The 20128-nt window shown below is 50.9% G+C and overlaps 1 protein-coding gene across 18 annotated transcripts in view; it reads left to right on the top strand.

Annotated features, from left to right (window-relative positions):
- The window catches only part of MEGF11 (multiple EGF like domains 11), a 384547-nt gene that overhangs the window by 344002 nt on the left and 20417 nt on the right, over positions 1-20128 (top strand). For 16 of the 18 annotated variants that reach the window (XM_070468653.1, XM_070468651.1, XM_020876841.2 and 13 more), the window contains exons 11-18: positions 3779-3899; positions 4808-4971; positions 6018-6120; positions 11991-12137; positions 12492-12626; positions 17597-17725; positions 18722-18850; positions 19336-19464. In XM_070468653.1, coding sequence (XP_070324754.1) covers positions 3779-3899; positions 4808-4971; positions 6018-6120; positions 11991-12137; positions 12492-12626; positions 17597-17725; positions 18722-18850; positions 19336-19464 — 1057 coding nt within the window. The remainder of the gene's footprint in view (positions 1-3778; positions 3900-4807; positions 4972-6017; positions 6121-11990; positions 12138-12491; positions 12627-17596; positions 17726-18721; positions 18851-19335; positions 19465-20128) is intronic. The other 2 variants (XM_070468652.1, XM_070468659.1) reach the window with 1 other exon arrangement.

Here is a 20128-nt window from a genome sequence, read left to right as displayed (position 1 = left end):
ATGTAATAACTAATTTAATCCTCTTAACAATACTATGAAGTAGGGACAGTATTATTTGCATTTGACAGATGGAAGAACTGAGTCCCCAAGAGGTTCAGTAAATTTCTCAAGGTCAGGCAGTGAGTCAGTGGTAGCAGCAGGATTGTACTAGAGTCCATCCTCTAACCCCTGGGCTCTGCTACCTTCTTGGAGAGGTCTGGTTCTTCCTCCTTCACCCCTCACTGATACCCCATGGGGCCCTGGATAAGCCCCTGCCCACTCTGTCTCCCTTTCCTTCTCTGGGAAGCAGAAAGTCTTCTCGCCTGGTAACTTCCCAGGGCTGTTGTAAAGCCAGGCTGACTGCCCATACCCCTGTACAGGCTGCTCTGGGAGAAAACGGGGCCTGGCGCAGCCTTCTAGGACAGAGATTCTGAGCTGGGTGCTCTGCATCTTGCCCCCTGGAGCAGGGCAGGGTGGGCAGCCCTCTCAGCCCCACCAACAGATCCACAGTTGGACTCACAGGCCCCTTGAAACCTCCTCAGAGGGCAGGGATTGGGGACACTAATGAGGATGCCAGGAGAGAAACCCCTTCCTCTTAAAGTAAACTCATGCAGAGAAAATCATAAACTGAGCATGCAATTTACACCCCAGTCAAGGCTCTCAGAGCTTAAACATATTCTTCTGGGCTATTTATAGTCCTGGAGAAATTAGAATTTTTCTGGGTAGTGGGAGCGCTAGTAGATTACAGCTGATCAGGATCGGCCAAAGACTGGCCTGGAAAAGAGTGGGAACCATGGAACCTTCTGGTGCAGGACTCCACATATCCCAGTCTCTCCTCCCTGCCCCAGCCTGGGCAGGTGGGAGCAGAGATAAGGGCTAGAGAGGAGCCTCTTCACCAAGGACCAAATAAGACCTCTCTGTGACCTGAATGGGGATGAGGCCAACTGCCTGGGACCCTTAGAGTTGAGAAGTGAGCTCCCCTATTTCAAGGCTATCATTTCACAAATGCTGGAATTGAGGCTCAGAGAGGGACAGTAACCTATCAAATGTCACACAGCTAGTGGGGCCCAGGTGAGCACGGGTATCCTGGCCCATGCATCAGCATTCCCACAGTAAACCTTAGAACAAGACCTGAGAAGTTAGCTGGAGACACTCCTTGGGGGCAGACGGTGAGAATCCAGCATCCCAGTATGTGCACCAGAGCAGACATCCCCAACGAGGGTTCCTGAGTAGGGAAGGCATGTCCTGGGGACTCTGAGAGCCCAGACTCCCTTCCCTCGCCTTCAAGGCTACCAACGTCCCCTTTTAAAAAATATATTTATTCGGCAACCTAGATGCCCATCAGCAGACGAATGGATGAGGAAGCTGTGGTACATATACACCATGGAATATTACTCAGCCATTAAAAAGAATTAATTTGAATCAGTTCTAATGAGATGGATGAAACTGGAGCCCATTATACAGAGCGAAGTAAGCCAGAAAGATAAAGACCATTACAGTATACTAACACATATATATGGAATTTAGAAAGATGGTAACGATAACCCTATATGCAAAACAGAAAAAGAGACTCAGATGTATAGAACAGACTTGTGGACTCTGGGAGAAGGCAAGGGTGGGATGTTTCAAGAGAACAGCATCGAAACATGTATATTATCTAGGGTGAAACAGATCACCAGCCCAGGTTGGGTGCATGAGACAAGTGCTCGGGCCTGGTGCACTGGGAAGACCCAGAGGGATCGGGTGGAGAGGGAGGTGGGAGGGGGGACCGGGATGGGGAATACATGTAAATCCATGGCTAATTCATTTCAATGTATGACAAAAACCACTGCAATGATGTAAAGTAATTAGCCTCCAACTAATAAAAATAAATGGAAAAAAAAAAGAAAAAAATAATTTAAAATATATATATATATTTATTTGACTGCACCTGATCTTAGTTGTGGCATGTGGGATCTAGTTCCCTGACCAGAGGTCAGACCTGGGCCCCCTGCATTGGAGCAGAGAGTCTTAACTGCTGGACCACCAGGGAAGTCCCCCAACACCCTTTTGAAATATCTCCCTTGCCTCTCCTTACAACCAACTCCCCGCTCCTGCTACCCCTAGAACATTCCCAGCTCCCATACTCCTCTGAACTCTTGTTCACACCCTTCCCACCTAGACTGCCTTTACCCCACTTCCCCTCATTAGCTGAATTCTTCCACCCCTCAAAGCCTCTGAAGTCCCCATTCCTGGTAGCCCTGTGACTTGCCCTCACTCTGAATGCCTTACTAGGGCTAACAGCCCACCCAAGGAGGTCCTGTAGGGTATCACCCAGATACATGATTCAGGATGAAGACATGCAGTTTCCTCCCAACTGCAGGAAACTTAGTAGCTCCCAGATGAGTCTCTGCAGAAATTGCCTTCCATCAAAGAGCACAGATTCCCCTGAAGTCATGCCCCCTTCCCCGGGGCAGTGGATACCAATGATTGGTCTGGGGTATGGAGTCTCTCCCCCTTTCCCCTGGCAGGACAATTCTAAGGGCCAACCAGGTCCAGAGCTTCCTAGCAGATCAGCTGAAGCTATCGTTGTAACTGCACCCGAGTTCAATTTCTGTCTGCTCTTCCTGCTTCCCTTTCCCCTCATAGGGCTTGTTCTCAAGAGCCCACTGGTCATCATTTCAGAGAATGTTTTCCAGGGAAACTGGTTTGCAACACTAAAAACAGAATGGTTTAGCAGCCAGCCTGGGTTCAAATAGAGTTCAACCATAGTTAGCTCCATGACCTGGAATGACCTGAGGCTCTAGTTCCTATCTCTTGAGGATATTATGAAGATTAAATGAAATGATAGTACTTGATATTGAGAAAGTGCTTAATACACATTAGCTGTTATTATTTACATTTAACTTCTTTGAGGTTTGGGTAAATGAAAATAAGATATTATTATCTGCCTCAGGGGGTTCCTGGTAAGAATCAAAAAAGACTGAGAAGCAAAGGGGTGTGACCTAATAGAGGTTCAGGGGTCAAATTCCTTGAGGGTTTTGCCCACTCTAGAGCAGTGGTCTGGGGGCCTGACCTCTCCCCCAACTGGGAGAATCATTGTATTGCTTTCCTATCACTGCTGTAGCAAATTGGCACATTAGTGGCTTCAAACAAAACAAGTGTGCTATCTTAACATCTCTGTGGGTTGGAAGTCTGGTATGGGTCTCACAGGACTAAAGTCAAGGTGTCATCTGGCTGTATTCCTTTTTGGTGGCTCTAGGGGAGAATCTGTTTTCTGCTCATTTGGATTTTTGGCAAAATTCAGTTCCTAGGGTTGTGGGACTGAGGTCCCCATTTTCTCGCTAGTTGTAAAATGAAGCCTCTGGCTTCTAGTGTGTGTGCGCGCTCAGTTGCTCAGTCACGTCTGACTCTTTGTGACCCTACGGACTATACCTTGCCGGGTTCCTCTGTCCATGGAATTTTCCAGGCAAGAAGACTGACTTCTGGAAACCACTGCATTCCTTGGCTTGTGGCCCCACTCCTCTGTCTTCAAAGTCAATGCAGGCAGGTGGAGTTCTCAAGGCTATCTTTTTAGTTATCTTCTACTCTTAAGGACTTACATGATCAATTTGGGCCACCCTAGCTAATCAAAGACACTCTCCATCTCAAAGTCTTTAATCATGACTGCAAAGTCCCTTTTGCCATGGCAGGTAACATATTCACAGGTTTCAGGAATTGGAACATGGAGAGGGGGGCAGGGGGGAGGCATTACTCTACCTACCATAGCCGCTCATCATGGGGCACCTTCTGACCCCAAATCCCGCTCCTCCTTTTCCAGGGGGAGGTCTGTACCGTTCCCTGTGCGGCAGGGACCTATGGCTCCAACTGCTCGTCTGTCTGTAGCTGTAACAACGGGGGCACCTGCTCCCCAGTCGATGGCTCCTGCACCTGCAAGGAGGGTAATGTGCCTGCTTCCCCACCCCATCCCCTCAAATGTGCACACAGAGGTTGCCCAGGTGGGCTGCCAGCTGCCCACCCACCCACATGCAGAGTCAGGGAGCCTGTATGTCAGGTTCCAGCCAAGGAGACTCATGCCCGGGACATCAGCAGCAGGAATGTAATAAAAGGGATTCGTTACGAGGGTGTTAGAAGCGCTGAAGAGATTTGCAAGGGAATGTGAGCAACCCGGAAATTAGTAGCCTCCTCTCACAGTTGCTACCACTTCTAGGGTGAGAGGGACGGAAGGAGAAAGTGGAGTTCCCAGAGCCTGTAGGTGAGGGCCGCCTGGTAGGGACTGAGACAGGGGCAGAGGGGCCGCAAGATGGTGCTGGAGTACCGAGACAGCCACCCCAGAGGCCCTGCTCACGGCAGAGAAAGAGGAGAAGATACCTGTGCCTCTCCTGCTCCCGCCCCCCCATCACGGGCCGGGTCTCCCGCTGGCAGCCCACCTGAGAGCAGCTGCAGGGCTCAGCTCCCCGTGACACAGAGCAGGGGGAGGGGAGAAATGATCCGAGGGCAGACAGGCCGTAACCAGCCTGCTCCCAAACACAGCGCCCTGAGATGAGCTTCCCGAGTCCACCCTGGGCCCAGAGAGGACCCCCACCTCCGCTGATGCCCTGTCCGGGTGGGACCATCCACCTGTAGCAAGAACAGGGAGAGCCAGCAGGCGGGGGAGCCAGCTTCTAGCCCCTGCACTCTCAGCAGCCACGCTGTGGTTCCGAGTGGACTCGGAAGGCGGGATGTGCGCGCTCACCCAGCTACCGGAGGAGTGGCTCCGGTGCTCCGTCTTGTATGGAGCTGGGGGAAGTGGGCAGAAAACCGTGCGGACACGTGACAGAGAGGTGACAGCCTTGTCCCTCGCCCTCAGGGTGGCAGGGCCTCGACTGTGCCCTGCCGTGTCCCAGCGGGACATGGGGCCTGAACTGCAACGAGAGCTGCACCTGCGCCAACGGGGCGGCCTGCAGCCCCGCAGATGGCTCCTGCTCCTGCACGCCCGGCTGGCTGGGGGACACCTGTGAACTGCCCTGCCCGGTGAGTGTGGGGCGGGGGAGGATGGGGGGACACACAGCCCCTCAGGCCTTTTCCCTGTGGTTATTTCGTCCACAGAAGTGCAGAGAAGGGCATAGGGCCAGGTGATGGAGCACCCGGATTGAGATCTCAGCCCCAGTTCTAACCTCTCTGTCCTACTTTCGGCCTCAGGCCTCTCATCCGTTACATGGTAGACACTGGACAGATGTGGTGATGTGAAGTCACTTTCCCCAGCGTGCTCTTGGTGACCATTATTGACTCTGGAACAGTTAACCTGAGCCCAGGTGCAACTCCCGAATCCTTCATGACTCAGCGCTACAGGCCAGCCCTTACTAATCCATCAGAGTGGCCATTCCTTGATAATGTCTAAGTTTCTAACTCCAACAGCCTATAATTTTATGATCAAGATGTGGGAGGACTAAACCAGCAATAACCACCTAGACTTACTCCCTGGGTCTTAGTCTCTGATACAAATAAGTTAAATTAACTGATGGTCTACTGGATGAGTCCTGTAGTCCCCAGTTCCAATCCTGGCTTTGCCTCATCCTAGCTATGTTGCCTGGAGCATGTTACCTCACCTCATCTTTAAATTTTGAATATAATGAAACCATCTCATAGAGTTGTTGTGAAGATTAAGAGAAATGAGTTAAATAAGACTCTTGATAGCTAATGTTTGAGCACACAACAAACGTCAATTGCCACCTTCTTACCCAGTAACAAAGAATAAATCATAATCCTTCTTTATATGTGGTCAATGTTCTAAAATTGGCATTTTCATTTCCAATGTTAATTAATGATCAGTACAGCTCTCTGAGAAGTAGGAAAGGACTACCACTTCCCTCCTTCCAACTGCATACTCCTGTTAATGCAGCCAAGAAAATTTTTGGAGTGGCTTCATTGAATCCCCAGTTATAAAAACGTGCCTTCCCTTTGCCCTGGCCCCAGCTTCTCTGCATCCTTGTCGGGTAACAGCTCAGTTTTGTCATCAAAATCCCACAGAAGTGTGAGAACCTCTGGGGGTCTAGATCTCACCATTTCTGTCTCCACAGGATGGCACATTTGGGCTGAACTGCAGTGAACGCTGTGACTGCAGCCACGCCGATGGCTGTGACCCCGTCACAGGCCACTGCTGCTGCCTGGCTGGATGGACAGGTAACCCCACCATCCAGGTCCTGGGAAACTGAGTTTTGGGTATTCTGCTGCCTTCTCTTGACTTTTCTTTCTTTTCTCCTTCACTATCTCTTCTTATTTCCTAGGTATGCATCTTTCCTTTATCTCCTCTGGGCTTCAGGTCTCCATTCCATGCAAATTAACAAACATTAATTGAACACCTATTATGTACAGGCTCTTTTCTAAGGGCAGGGGACAGACCAGTTTTTAAAAAGTCAGACAAAAGTGTGGGTGCTCAGTCTGTGCTTACAAAGGATACGGTGGAGACAGACGAGAAACTTTCACCTTCGCCCAGGCTTAGACTCCTGGTCCCTACATGTGTCCTGGCAGTCCACCCCCTAAATACACTGCAAAGCCATCCATTTTTCACCAGCCTCTGCCACTGTCCTTGTACACTGAGCACCATCTCTCACCCAACACTGCCTTGGCCTCCTTTTTGTCTCTGGACCTCCCCTTTTGTCCAGCTGCACCTACTCTGAACATGGTGACCAGATCCGTTCACATCACATTGAGGCTCAGAATGCCTCAATGGCATCCCATGGCATTTATCCAAAAGCCTTACAGTGACCTGAGGTCCACATGGTCTGGCCCTCCCCAACTCCTCCACCTCTCCTATACCCCCTCCCATTGCTCACTTTATTTCAGCCACCTGGGCCAACCACCTCCCTGACTCCAGGCATCAAATGTGCATTCCCCCTGCCTGGATCACTTTCTCCTTCTCTTTACCCAATAATACCCTCTCATCCATCATATTTTGACTTAAAGATGACTTCCTATGGGAAGGTTCTCTCCTTGGATACTACCACCTCCCCAACCTGGCCAAGATTATGAAAGAATGCCTTTAATTAATTCTCAGAATACCCTACAGTATTTTGATTCTCAGAATGCCCAACAGCAGTCCTTACTTCAGTTGTCACTGAACTCTGATTGAGTAACTATTTGTTTATTATCTGCCTCCCACATTGACCTCAGTTCTGTGCAGGCAGGGACCAATCCGCCTTGTTCACCACTGTATTCAGTGACTGTCACACACAGAAATGGTTAAGGACACAGAGCCGGAGCCAGGCCACTTTGGGCAAGTCCTTTAACCTCTCAGGGCCTGAATCTTCCATCCATAAGATGCAGATAATAATAATCCTTATAACTACAGGGTCCTTTGGAAGTTTAGATGAGTTAATACCTGTAAGTGCTAACAGTACCTGGCACAACAGCAGGTGTTCAGTAAGTGTAAGCCGGAAACACAGTGTTGATAAGATGTTGCATGAATGAACCCACTGGCCATTCCCAAAGTGGAGGACAGCAAGGAGTGAAGAACGCAGGCATTGCTGGCAGGGAATGTCCTTAAAGAATTCACACCAGGCTGCTCAGGAACCTCTGCTCTCCACAACCAGAAAGTCAAGGACTGGGGGCATTGCTTCCTCTGTAGCATCTTCAATCTGACCCCCTTGTCCTGCCCCTTAGTACAAAGCTGGACTCCACCCTGGTTACTGACACCCTACACTCTTGGTTGAAGTCAAATGGAAATCCACTTTAATTTTTCATTGCCTTAATTTTGAGTGAACCGATAAGATTTTAATGACATCTGGTGCTTAAAAATTCTGTCTTTGATGGACAACCTTTCAGCAAGGTCTCTGCTGTTCTAAAGCTAATTTCCCCAAACATGGTCCTGAAGTCATTTCAAAGGAGCAATTGATGTTCTGAAATTTGTTCAAGCAGAAGAAAACCAAGGAAAGACAGGGAAGGCTTGGGGTACAGGCCCCAGCCTCCTACTTAGCGAGCCCTCCCCACCTACCCCTGACCACCTAGCCCCTGGCATACTGCTAGTCCCTTGATTTCAACACTTTTTATTATTATTTTGGCTGCACTGGGTCTTCATTGCTGTGTGTGGACTCTTCTTTGCAGCATGTGAAGTCTTTGTTGCAGCACAGACTTTCTAGTTGTGACATGTAGGCTTAGTTGCCCTGCAGCATGTGGGATCTTAGTTCCCGGACCAGGGGCCAAACCTCACACATGCCCTGCATCGGAAGGCGGGTTCCTAGGCCTGGACCGCCAGGCACATCCCTCAGCACTTGTTTCTCTTTCCTTTAAGCAAGTGCACATCTTCTCCCCTCAACCCCAATTAGCCACAGGCTGCTTGACTGGCATGATGTCTAATTCACCTTGCCCTGCACATAGTAGTTGCTTATTCAATGTTTATTGAATAAGTTGAAAGAAACTGGCCTGTAACCATATACGGATTTTCCCCTTGAAGTGAGGAGACCTTGATGATGATCTGCTCCCATCTTCTCCCGATACGCAGGAGGGAAAACAGCTGTCCAAGGTCTCAGGACGTTACTGCCAACAGGATGCATAGGATTGCACTGGAAAGGGAAAACATTTCTTCATGCAACTAGCATTCATTGACCCAAACCATCACCAAATCTTTATCTGGCAGCTACCACGTGGCTGGCCCCAAACTAGGCCCAGGAGTAAATGGCAGAATTCAACAATAGTAATAGACCCTGGGCACCTATTGTGTGCCAGACACTGTCCTGGGTGCTAAAGATGCAGAAATGATGATGATGATGGTTTCCCTGCCTATTGGGAGGACCTGAATAAAGAGTCAGAAGTGTCAATAAACCATGATCCCTGTCTCCCTAGGGCACATACATGAAATATTCAAATAATAGGTAGGGACAAAGCTGTATGCTGCTATAAAATATATGCTTGAATCCCTGGGCAGACATCCAGGAAGTCTTCCTGGATGAGGAGGACCTAAAATAGTCCACAAAGAATGTGGGCTGCTGAGTTGCTACTGGCCTTGTGATGTGAACTAGAGGTCACAATACATGGATTCTTAGTCTAGCTGCACCCATCAACATGGATGTGTAGAGAGCCCCGAAAAACAAAACAGGGAGAGTCTCTAAGGTAAAAAGGAGAGGGCCCCCAAGGGCGATTATTATCCCTAGACAGGGCCTAGAGAAGGCAGCTAACTGAAGACACCACACCTCTTCAGAAGCTGTAGTTCTGAGAGACAGCCTCCCTTTAGGCCAAGGCCAGCCGCCCTGACCACACCAGTGCAACTGACCTTTAGATTCTTCTCTCCATTTAGGTGCCAATGTCTGATGTTCCAGGTAGGTCTTAGGACATAAAAGAACCTCAAACAAGAGCCTCACCCACAGCACCAGACCTAGACTAGAATAATTGGCAGACCCTAGAACCCAGTGGGCCCTTGCAGCCATCTGCAATCTGAGCATAATCACCTTACACCTATGATTCTTAATCTCCAAAATAAAGAGACACATTTTTAACATGAAAACATTTTGAGGATCCCAGACAGGAGAGTAGCTATATTTCTAATGTCTACTGATTTGGGGAAAACATAGAGTGACAGGCTGCCGTGAATTCAGGGGTACTTTTGCATGCACTGCTTTATTAATCACAGTAATATCAGCTCATAGTTTTAGGGAAGAGCTGCATCTGCGTGTGATGCACGTGCCTCGAGCCGCCTAACAAAGAGCGCTTGATGCACAGGTGGGATCGGAGGCCCCTGTCTCATAGTGGGACTCCGCCTTAGTCCTGTGTGCCTCCAGAGAGCAGCAGGGCCCCTCGGCCTGCAGTCCGAATCTCACATTTTCAACATCCACAGGCACAAGAATTCCTTGAGGCAGATCATGGCTTTTGGTTTTGGGGTTTTATTCTTTTAATATTTATTTTTAATTGATTGATGATTGCTTTATAATATTGGCTTGATTTCTGTCATACAGCAACATAAATTAACCATAGGTGTACATATGTCCCCTCCTTCTTGAATCTCCCTCCCACCACCCACCCCTCTAGGTTATTACAGAGCCCCAGTTATTACAGAGCCTCCCTGAGTCATATGGCAAATTCCCCTTGGCTATCTATTTACATATGTTAGTGTATATGCATCCATGCTACTCTCTCCATTTATCTTAAACAGCTTTGTGTTTTTTCCTGCCTCAGGTTCCCCTTCAGTCCATTCATGCTATTTGCCACCTCTTGTGAACCTGAAACTCCACTAGGAGAGACCTCCATTGCGGAGTGAAATGTGACCACCGGATTCTCATTGGGGAAAGATGGCATTTCCTGGGAGAATCTCCCCCCACCCCCTTCCCTCCATTGTCCAGTCGCTCAGTTGTGTCCAACTCTTTGCGACCCCACACAAGGCTTCCCTGTCCTTCACTATCTCCCAGAGTTTACGCAAACTCATGTTCCTTGAGTCGGTGATGCCATCCAACCATTTCATCCTCTGTCGCCTCCTTCTCCTCCTGCCCTCAATCTTTCCCAGCATCAGGGTCCCTCCGTACAAAGGCCAGTTTTCTGCAGAGTGGCATCAGAAGCCCCGACCCAATGTAGAATTGAACTGTCACAGGAGGAACACCCAGGGAGAGTTAGGGAGCCAGGCTGGACGGAGGCGCTGGAGGGGAGTAAAGCCTGCCGACCCCCTCTCGCCCACTCTGCCTCTGTTCTGCCCCCTCCCCTTTCCTGCCAGCCACGGTGGGCTTGTACATTCCAGCCTGCCTCTAAATTGGTCCCACCGCTCTCCTGCTGCTGCTAGGGTCGGCTCTGTTCACTGAGCCTGAATGTCTTCCTCCCACTTTCTTTCTCTTTCTCGTGATCCCTGTCCTTATAACAAGGCAGACATGCTTTTTAAACGAATTCTGCTCCTCTCTGAGCCTCTGATATTCACCTTCCAAAGCCAAGTTGGTCTCCGGGGCCCCCACGGTCCATTCACCTTATGCATGTCAGACTAGCAGCCTTTCTGCCTGGGAGGAAGCCACTCCGCAGAGCTGGGCATCCAGCCTCAGGCCTTTTAAAATTCCTTCTCAACCTGTAGGCTGTAATCACCCCCAACACGCATTTCCTTTCTCTCAAGTCCAAAAGATTGTGTAGTCCTTGTTCTTCTTTCTTTCTGACAGATTCCATCCATTCCCCCTTAGGCCACTGTTTGTCAAACTGAAGGTCATTAAATCAATTTGTTGGGTCACAACTAGATTTTTTTTTTTTCTTCTTAATGAAATGGAATACATCATAGTGCAGAGAAAACATCAGATTGCATCATACTCAGTGACAGTAAATGTCATTTGCAGAGCACTGGTTTCTATTATTCATATGTATGCACATTTGATATAAAATACATATTACACTGAGGACTGTGGTCAAAAGAATCTGAAAAGAGCCTCCCACTCTCTGAGCCACTGCCCAGGGGCTGGTTGGCTGGGGCCCCGCAAGGACCAATGGCCCCTGGGCTAACATGGGTGAGCATGTAACTCACTCCTGGCTCATGTAGCCCCCCATCATGGCACTTACTTGCTCCACTAACCTTTGTTGTTCAATCACTCAGTTGTGTCTGACTCTTTGTGACCCCATGGACTGCAGCATGTCACTAACCTTGGATTTCAGCTAAGATGTCAGGGACAAAGGAGGCCTTTCATGATCTGACCCCTTCTGATTCCCACAACCTCATCTCTTACTGTATCCCATCATGTACTTTATGCTCCAACACACTATATTATACTTCAAGGCATGATTCTGCAGAGTGGCATCAGAAGCCCCGACCCAATGTAGAATTGAACTGTCACAGGAGGAACCCAGGGAGAGTTAGGGAGCCAGGCTGGACGGAGGCTCTTTGCACATAGGATTTCCTTTACCTGGTCAATTCCTACTTGGTCTTTAGGACTTATAGTTCAGTCATTTGCCTCTTCCTAGAAGCCCTCCCTGACCAGCCAAGCCTCTCTGTTCTTTCCTCCACATTTCCCGATGTGCTTGCCTCTCCACCCCCACCCCCCTCTCGCTGCACAGTGCACCCTCCTCATCACCACTGACCCGAGTCTGTCTCTGGCCCACAGGCATCCACTGTGACAGCACGTGTCCGCCTGGACGCTGGGGCCCCAACTGCTCTGTGTCCTGCAACTGCGAGAACGGTGGTTCCTGCTCCCCAGAGGATGGGAGCTGCGAGTGTGCCCCGGGCTTCCGAGGACCCCTATGCCAGAGAGGTAAGGCTGACCCCCACCCACAGACCGTGGCCAGCTCTTCCTCCCTACTCCTTCCCAGCTGGAGAGAGGCTGGACTTAAATCTCTTAATCCCTATCAAATCCCTCCCTCTAATTGCCTTTCTCCCAGCCTTAACTTTTCTGTCCCCAAGTTCAGGGCCCAGCCTGACTCCCCTATAGAAACAGGATCACCCCCACTCCTCTCTGTAGAAAGGAACAGGCCCTCCGAGATGTGGGTGGATGCGACTCTCCCCGTACTGTTGAGAAGCCTCTCTTCATCACCGTGGGGGACTGGGCAGGTGGCCAGGCTGGCTGGTGCCCCTCGAGCCGCTGACCACCATCTCCCCTTCGCCGCAGTCTGTGCCCCCGGGTTCTATGGCCATGGCTGCACCCAGCCGTGCCCCCTCTGCGTGCACAGCAGCGGGCCCTGCCACCACGTCAGCGGCATCTGCGAGTGCCTCCCCGGATTCTCCGGAGCCCTTTGCAATCAAGGTAGTCTCACCAGGGATCGGGGGGCGTTGGGGGCGGGTGCAGGGAGACGAGGAGTCCTGGGAGGGGAGCAGAAGGGAAGAACGGTCCGGGATCCTCATCAGGCTCTGTGGAGGCAGCTCCTCGGCTCTTCAGGGCTTCTTGTTGTTCAGTCGCTAAGTCATGTCCGACTGCGACCCTATGGACTGCAGCACGCCAGGCTTCCCTGTCCTTCACTGTCTCCCAGAGTTTGCTCACATTCATGTCTGTTGAGTTGGTATTGCTATCCAACCTTCTCATTCTCTGCCATCCTCTTCTCCTTTTGCCTTCAATCTTTCCCAGCATCAGGGTCTTTTTCAGTGAGTCGGCTTTGGGGGGCTTAGAGCTACCTTAATAAGAAATGGACATCATGGGCCATGAGAAAAAGCCATTATGCAATTGAAGGAACAGGCTCAGAGAGGGTAAAAGACTTCTCCGTGGTCTCACAGCTAGCAAGTGGCAGAGGTGAGAATCAAATTCTGACTCCAAAGCCCAGTCTAAACAGATGAAAAATGAAACAAGTATAGCTGAGGTCCACCTACGAAGTGGCCCCAAATGGCTTGTGCTGCATGTCAAGTGGGAAAGGCAAAGAAGGCTGTGGGAGCTCAGAGGAGACAGTTCTAGCTTTGCTGGAGATGGTAACTTCCCAGCCCTTCTCTCCTTGCACTCAGGCCAATATCACTAATCCCCCGCTACATGCTTTCATGTCTCAGCTGCAGAATTCACAGCACCTACTCCAGCCAACCTCTTCCACTCACTGGGAGTTGAAAGGGGAGTTAAAGCTTATTGCACTGATCTGCTAAAAAAGCCCTAATTTGTGTCATATACAAATTTCCATGATGTAGATATTCCCACCATGGCTGATTCGAAGGTACTAGTGGTTTAACACCAGTTGTGAAATTCCTGAATATTTAACAACCAGGGTGAAAGTAGAAGCTGGGTCAGTGCACATTATTACTTATTGCTGTCCCTGGCTTGGTTAGGCCAAGGTGGGGTGGATTTGGGGGACAGCTCCATCCCGTGCTGGATTTCAACTGGGACTTAGCCTAAAAGACAGATGGAAGAAAAGCATTGTGGGTACAGGAGCCAACCTGCGCAAAGCAGAGGGGTGGATCCGTGACTGCCCAGCGTAGGAAGTGACAGGAGGGTTCCAGGGCTGTGGGTGACAAAGGGGACTGGGAAGGTAGTCTGGGGACTCCTGAAACGTTCTGAAGACAAGGATGCAGAATTTGTACTTTAACCTGTAACAAGGGAAGAGATCTTCATCTAAGGTAACCTTAGAGCTAAAAGCAACTTCAAGGTCATCTATGAAACAGTTTCATCTGTCTTCTGCTTAAATACTTCCTTGGAGAGCTCACTGCTTCCCAGGGGACTGAACCCTTTTGAAGAATAATGACCACTGAGCTCGGCTATTTTTGTAAGTGTGTGGGCCGTTAATATGTATGAGTGGGAAGTTTACTCCGTGATGCTTTGAGGTCATGAGAAGTTTGGAACCCCCCAGGAAACGTATGTGACAGTTTCATTTGCTTGCATCCCTCCTAGGACAGTTTAATCATAACCTGACATGTCGAGGTTTACTTATTAAACATCAGAGACCCAGCCATCAATACAGATAGGCTGGGTCTAAATTAGGACCTAAGCAGCTCGAGGAGTAACTCTCAGATCCTGCAATGTCTGATTTATCGCCCGCTGGCCTAATGAGTATTTTCCACATATAGATCTAATAGAGTTTGCTATTAATGGCAACTGCCCTGGTTAAGTCTCAAACCTTGTAAAAAATTGAACTGACAGTTTCTAATGACCGGCTTTTCAGCAAGTTACAAATTACAGACACTGCTTATGTAGAATCATTAAACATAGATTAAATATAACCAGATGTTTTCTTTTCACCAGCCCCCCCACCAGCTCCCCCCACCCCCTTCTCTCCACCTTTCCTCTCTTTGCCTCACTCTTGATTTGGCTAAGAAGTCAACCAATTAATGCATTAGACTGATCACATTAGCAGCTCTGTGGGTGAATTTGTCAACCTTGTGTATGTGAGAAAGACTTCAAAGATAAGACCGTCTTGTTAGCAAAGATGAGTTGGTTTTAAGAAGGGCGTCAGTGGAGCATCTCTGGCACCCCATTCCCCACAGAGGGCCAGGACTAGGGGATGGATTCCCAAAATCAGGTGCCTCCTAGAGGCTGACCTGTTTTTCAGGAAACAGAAGCGAGAGGCTGAGCTGCAAACAGGTGAGATGAATGCCATCCTCCTGGCAGTGGACCTGCCCTGGAAGGAGTTAACGTTTTTGCTAGGGAAGAGCACAGGGGCCCAAAGCAACCAGGATTCCCACAACCATTAACTACATCCCAAGGCCTGTGGGTGAGAGTTATCAGCCCCATTTCAAAGATGAGGAAACAGACTGAGAGGGGTGATGTGGTCTGCTTAAAGGTACTGAGCCAGTGAGTGGCAGAACTTCCAAGCTGTGGGCAAGTAACTTAACCTCTCAATGCCTCAGTTTCCTCATCGGTAGACTTAATAATAAGGACTAGTAATGAAAATGTATAATAATGAGAGTATTACAGGTTATTGGACTAATATTTGTGAAGCACTCTGAACAGTGGTACATGACAGTGCCATAGAAGTGCTTATTGAATACATAAATAAAACCAGCAGCCAAAGCTTTGGCTGGCGAGTCTGGTACACCATGCTGCCTTTATCGTTGGTCCCATTGCTAACAGTGTCCTGGAGAGACAGAGTGGACACAGATCCTAGGCAGCTGCTGCCCGCCATCTAGTCGGGAGAGGGCTGGCAACATGAGGCAGTGTGGCATAGGGAGTGGTGAGGGCTGTGGGCCCAGGGAGGTTGCTTTTCTTCAAGAATCAACACCTTCCCATGGTTCTCTGTGTGGCCCAGCCAAAGGAGGGCCTCGGGGATGCAAGGACTTCCTCCCCCATAACAGGGATGCAAGGAGGCCATCCTGGAGGGTGTAGGGCTGGCTGGAGCCGGGTTTCGACGGGAGCGTGTCGAGTTGAAAGGAGCTCTAAGGGGCAGGGGTCACTGATTGCAGTTTCAGAACCCACTGGAAGGTGACTGCTCCTGAGGCCTTGGCCATTTGGGGAATAGTTCTTGAGTGTTTGTTGTATGCCGTGCACTGTGCTGGGCACTCAGGCACAACAAAGAAAAAGAGAGGCAAGTTCCCTGCCCTCACAAAGCCTGCGGTCCAGGGGGGGAAATTCTGAGCTCAGCCTTTTCGCAGAACTTGGTGGGAGGCAGCGGTGGGGGGAAGGGGCAGCAGTTTATTTCCACATATTCAGCCTTGAGCACCTGTTGTTTTTCCAAGTGTGGTGGGGATACAGACATGGGTGGAACCCAGGCCTGGCCAGAAATGGTTCACAAGCCACAGTAACAGAAGACCAGAGAAGAAACTAATAGAGGGTCATAGAAGCTCAAACAGGGATGTAGCCTCCCAGAACAGAGAAGGGGGTGAATATACCAGGATTAAGTTCAGCTATAATACTAAAAACCAAAATAACTGAATTGAAAATGACAAGCTTTGTTTTCCTCATACATTAAAATAAATAAAAAGGTCCAGAAGCATGTTACTAGGAAACAGTGGGGTAGCTTTCAAAGGTGTCAGGGGCCCAAGCTTCTTCTGTCTTGTTCTCCATCCTCGGCATATGGTTCACCTCTACTGTAAGGGAGCTGCTTGAGCTCCAACCATCTCACCCACAATCTTCCTCCATAATCCATGTTATTCTTCAGTAAGAGGGAGGAATGGGCAAATAAAGACACGCATTTCCACTTAGCATTGGTCAGAAGGTAGTCACACCTACCCAGCTGCGCAGGTGGCCAGAAGCCCAGGAAACTGAGGAAGAAGGGAACTGGTATTAAAGGACTTGCTGTCTACTACAGAGGGATCACCGGGATGGTGGCACTCAAGATGAGTCTTGTAGGCAGGGTAGGATTTCCATGACTGGGCATAAGGGTCAGGGAAACTCTGGGAGGAACAGTTGGAGGCACAGACAAGGAAAGGCATGGGGTGTTATTTGGAAGACAGTGTGTGGTCCAGGGGCTCATGGTTTCTGTGCGAGGTGTGTTTAAGTGCTGATCTCTAGGATCTAGGTTTTATTCTAGGGCAACAGGGAGCCACGGAGGATGTTTGAGCAGGGCGCAGGAGTGCAACGAAGAAGGCTGTGCTTTAGAGAGCTCAGGCTGTAGGAAGCAGGTAGAGGATGTATTTCAAGAGAAATGAGCGGTAGGTGCTTGGTGAACTCATACCTAGTACTTAAAGGAGCTTGCAGCTTGGTTGAGGAAATCAGCCCTTCTTCCAGCAACCAAAGAGTGACTCCTCCAGGAGGGGCTGGGCCCCAAATCCCACAAGTGACTCAAAGTGGAAATATGACCGGAGCTCCATGTTGGAGAGCCCATAATGGACTCAGGAAGGTTCTCCTAAGGAGGCTGAGTGGAAGCTCAAGGAATAGGTTGTATTTGGAGAGACAGGGGACAGGTGGACAGGGACAGACATTGGGGGCCAGCCCCCTCTCCAGCTAACTGCAGACAGACCGGCCACCCTGCCTGTGTCCCTCTCCTTCTGGCTATGAAGGTCCTCTGCCCCGTTGTGGGATCAGTGATGCTGATGAAAGTGTGGTCATGGCCAGCTGTGGGCAGGGAGCAGTAGGGTCCAGAGGTGGAATTCCCAGCCTTACCACTTGTCTGTGGGACCTCAGCCAAGTCATTCTCCCCTATGGGCCTCAGCCCATTCCTGTCAGAGGTGGTCAGGAAGAAGGCAGCTATGGGGACAAGAGGAGGAACTCACTGCTGTGGAAATGGGGGTGCTGAGGCAGGCAGCTCCCACCTGATCCATGACCCCATGGGGGCCACGGCTGTGGCCTGGGACAAGGGGTGTGGCTGTGGGTGGTGGTCTGAGGAGTGCAAGTGGGAGGGCAGGTGCCAGGCTATCCTGTGCCCACAGTGTGTGCTGGAGGGCATTTTGGGCAGGACTGTGCCCAGCTCTGCTCCTGTGCCAACAATGGGACCTGCAGCCCTATCGATGGCTCCTGCCAATGCTTCCCTGGATGGATCGGCAAAGACTGCTCACAGGGTAAGCTGCTGCGCCCCAGGAAAGCCCCCAACCAAGGTCGGGCCCAGAACCTCTCTGCCCCTGGTGCTTCCACCTCCCAGGGCTGAAATCTCCTTCTGCACATAGGGGTGTTCCCCTGAGTCCCATAGAGTCTCTACAGCTAACATGATGAATTCCTAGGAGTGATCACTGGCATTATTAACTGCTAGTTTTAAAGATATGAACATTATTGGTAATATCATTAATGCTGTAAATGCTGCGTGTTAATATTCCTAGAACCTGAGCAAGGAGTAGCTGCTAAGTTTGGATGGGGAGGAAGAGGGAGCAGGGAAGTAAGGTGAGACGGGGCAGTCACCTCAGAAGGGTGAGGGCATTCTCTGGGTAGCTCATGTGAATGATGTCCTGGGCATCACAGGCCCAGACAGGGCCTTGTAGGGGCTGTAAGGTGAACCCAGTCTGATACAGAGATAACAGGGACCTCCAGTTTAAAGGCAGAGACCCAGCCTCTGCCCTGTGGAGTCCTTGGCTGATGGGTGAGGCCAGTACTAGGAGCCAGTACTCCTAGGAAGGTCCCAGTTAGATAGCCTGGCTGAAGGCATTTCCATGCTGATGGCGGTGTCATCCTCAGGGAGCTCACCAGCCAAAAAAAAAGACTCTCTACCTTGGGAAAATCCCCATCCTCGTGGGGAAGCTAGCACAGTGTTCACACCGTAAACCACGGCTTACCATTTACCACAGACACCCACAAGCTCCAAATCACAGTCAGTCCCCAGAGAGGAAGAGTCAGAAACCCTCAGGGCTGGGAGAGTGGGCAGAGAATCACCAGGAATCCGGGGTGCCTGGGCCAAGAGGTGACTGGAGTTCTGGCCACAGTGGTTAAGCCCCCTGCAAGTCAGGAAATGCCAGCTAGGTGCATCGTGGCGCCTGGGCTCTGACATGCACTCCCCTTCCTCTCCCTCCCTCTCCGTCTGCCCCTCTCTGCCTTGCCCTCACCCTCTGCATCCCACCCACCCCCAGCCTGCCCACCTGGGTTCTGGGGCCCCGCCTGCTTCCACACATGCAGCTGCCACCACGGGGCGAGCTGCAGCGCGGAGGATGGGGCCTGCCACTGCACCCCTGGCTGGACCGGACTCTTCTGCACGCAGCGTAAGCCCCGCCCTGCAGCCTCCCAGCTATTTGGAATCCCATGCTGCAGCCTGCTGGCTGCCGTGGGCATCGTCCGGGCCTGCAGTGGAGGTGGGGAGGAGACCGGTGCCTGGCTGTGAGCTAACCATTTCACCCTCCACCCCTGGGATTGACTGGAGAGGGGGGCTGGCTTCAGGGGATTGATGGGGCCCAATCCTGGAAGGTCAGGGCTATTAGGTACCCCAGCAATCACCAAGTCCAGCTGCTCGCTGGACAGGGGGCCCAGAGTGGGCAAGAGCAGCCTGTGGCTGCGCAGCAAAGAGATACCAGCCTGGCCTCTGGTTCCAGGGCCCCTTTGTCCAAAGGCCTCCCCACCCGCTTCAGCGTGGAGGTGGCTCAGTGCAGGGTCTCACTGGTCTTCACCCCGCGCTGAGAGAGAGAAGGGAGAGGAGACGGGTTTGGTCCCGACGCACATCCACAGCTGCCCCCACCCTGTTTCTCTGCAGGCTGCCCAGCAGCGTTTTACGGGAAGGACTGCGGGCGTGTGTGCCAGTGTCAGAACGGCGCCAGCTGCGACCACATCAGCGGCAAGTGCACCTGCCGCACAGGCTTTACCGGGCAACACTGTGAGCAGAGTAAGCGGCCCCGAGCCCCGAGCCCGGGAGTCGATGCGGGGCCTCGGCCTCCTGCCGGGAAGCCTGCCCCTTCCCCGTCCACCCATCGGGGCCCCGCACCCTCTGTTCTCTTGACTTTGGGAGCAGCTCCCAAGGAGAAAACCTGAAGGCTGGGCCTACATTGATGTTTGAAGTTTCTTCCTCCTATTGGGGTGGGGATGGGGAAGTTGGGGCGAGCAAAGGCTTTACCGGGGGGAGGAGGAGCTTAATGAGAGAAACTGAAGCAGACCTTGTTTGATTCTTCTTTGAAACTCCTGTGGCACCCAGCTTGGGGCCTGACGCTGGAGGATGCTGTGTAAATAGGGACCAGGTGAGGAGGTAGGGGTGGGCATCCCCCCACACAGGGCTATAGGTGTCATCTTGCCCCAAGTGGCAAACCAGAACACATCACGCACTACAGAGAAAGAGGCTTTACTCCATGAAAGTGAAAGTGTTAATAGCTCAGCTGTGTCCGACTCTTTGCAACCCCATGGACTTTAGCCCGCCAGGCTCCTCTGTCCGTGGACGTCTGCAGGCAAGAATACTGGAGTGGATAGCCATTCCGTTCTCCAGAGGATCTTCCCAACCAAAGCATCAAACCCTGGTCTCCTGCATTGCAGGCAGATTCTTTACCACCCAAGCCACT

The sequence above is a fragment of the Odocoileus virginianus genome, chromosome 6, assembly GCF_023699985.2.
Source record: "Odocoileus virginianus isolate 20LAN1187 ecotype Illinois chromosome 6, Ovbor_1.2, whole genome shotgun sequence".
In the NCBI taxonomy this organism is placed as follows: domain Eukaryota; kingdom Metazoa; phylum Chordata; class Mammalia; order Artiodactyla; family Cervidae; genus Odocoileus; species Odocoileus virginianus.
The sequence above is the reverse complement of the archived record's forward strand: the minus strand, read 5'-3'. Positions and strand labels throughout refer to the sequence as shown.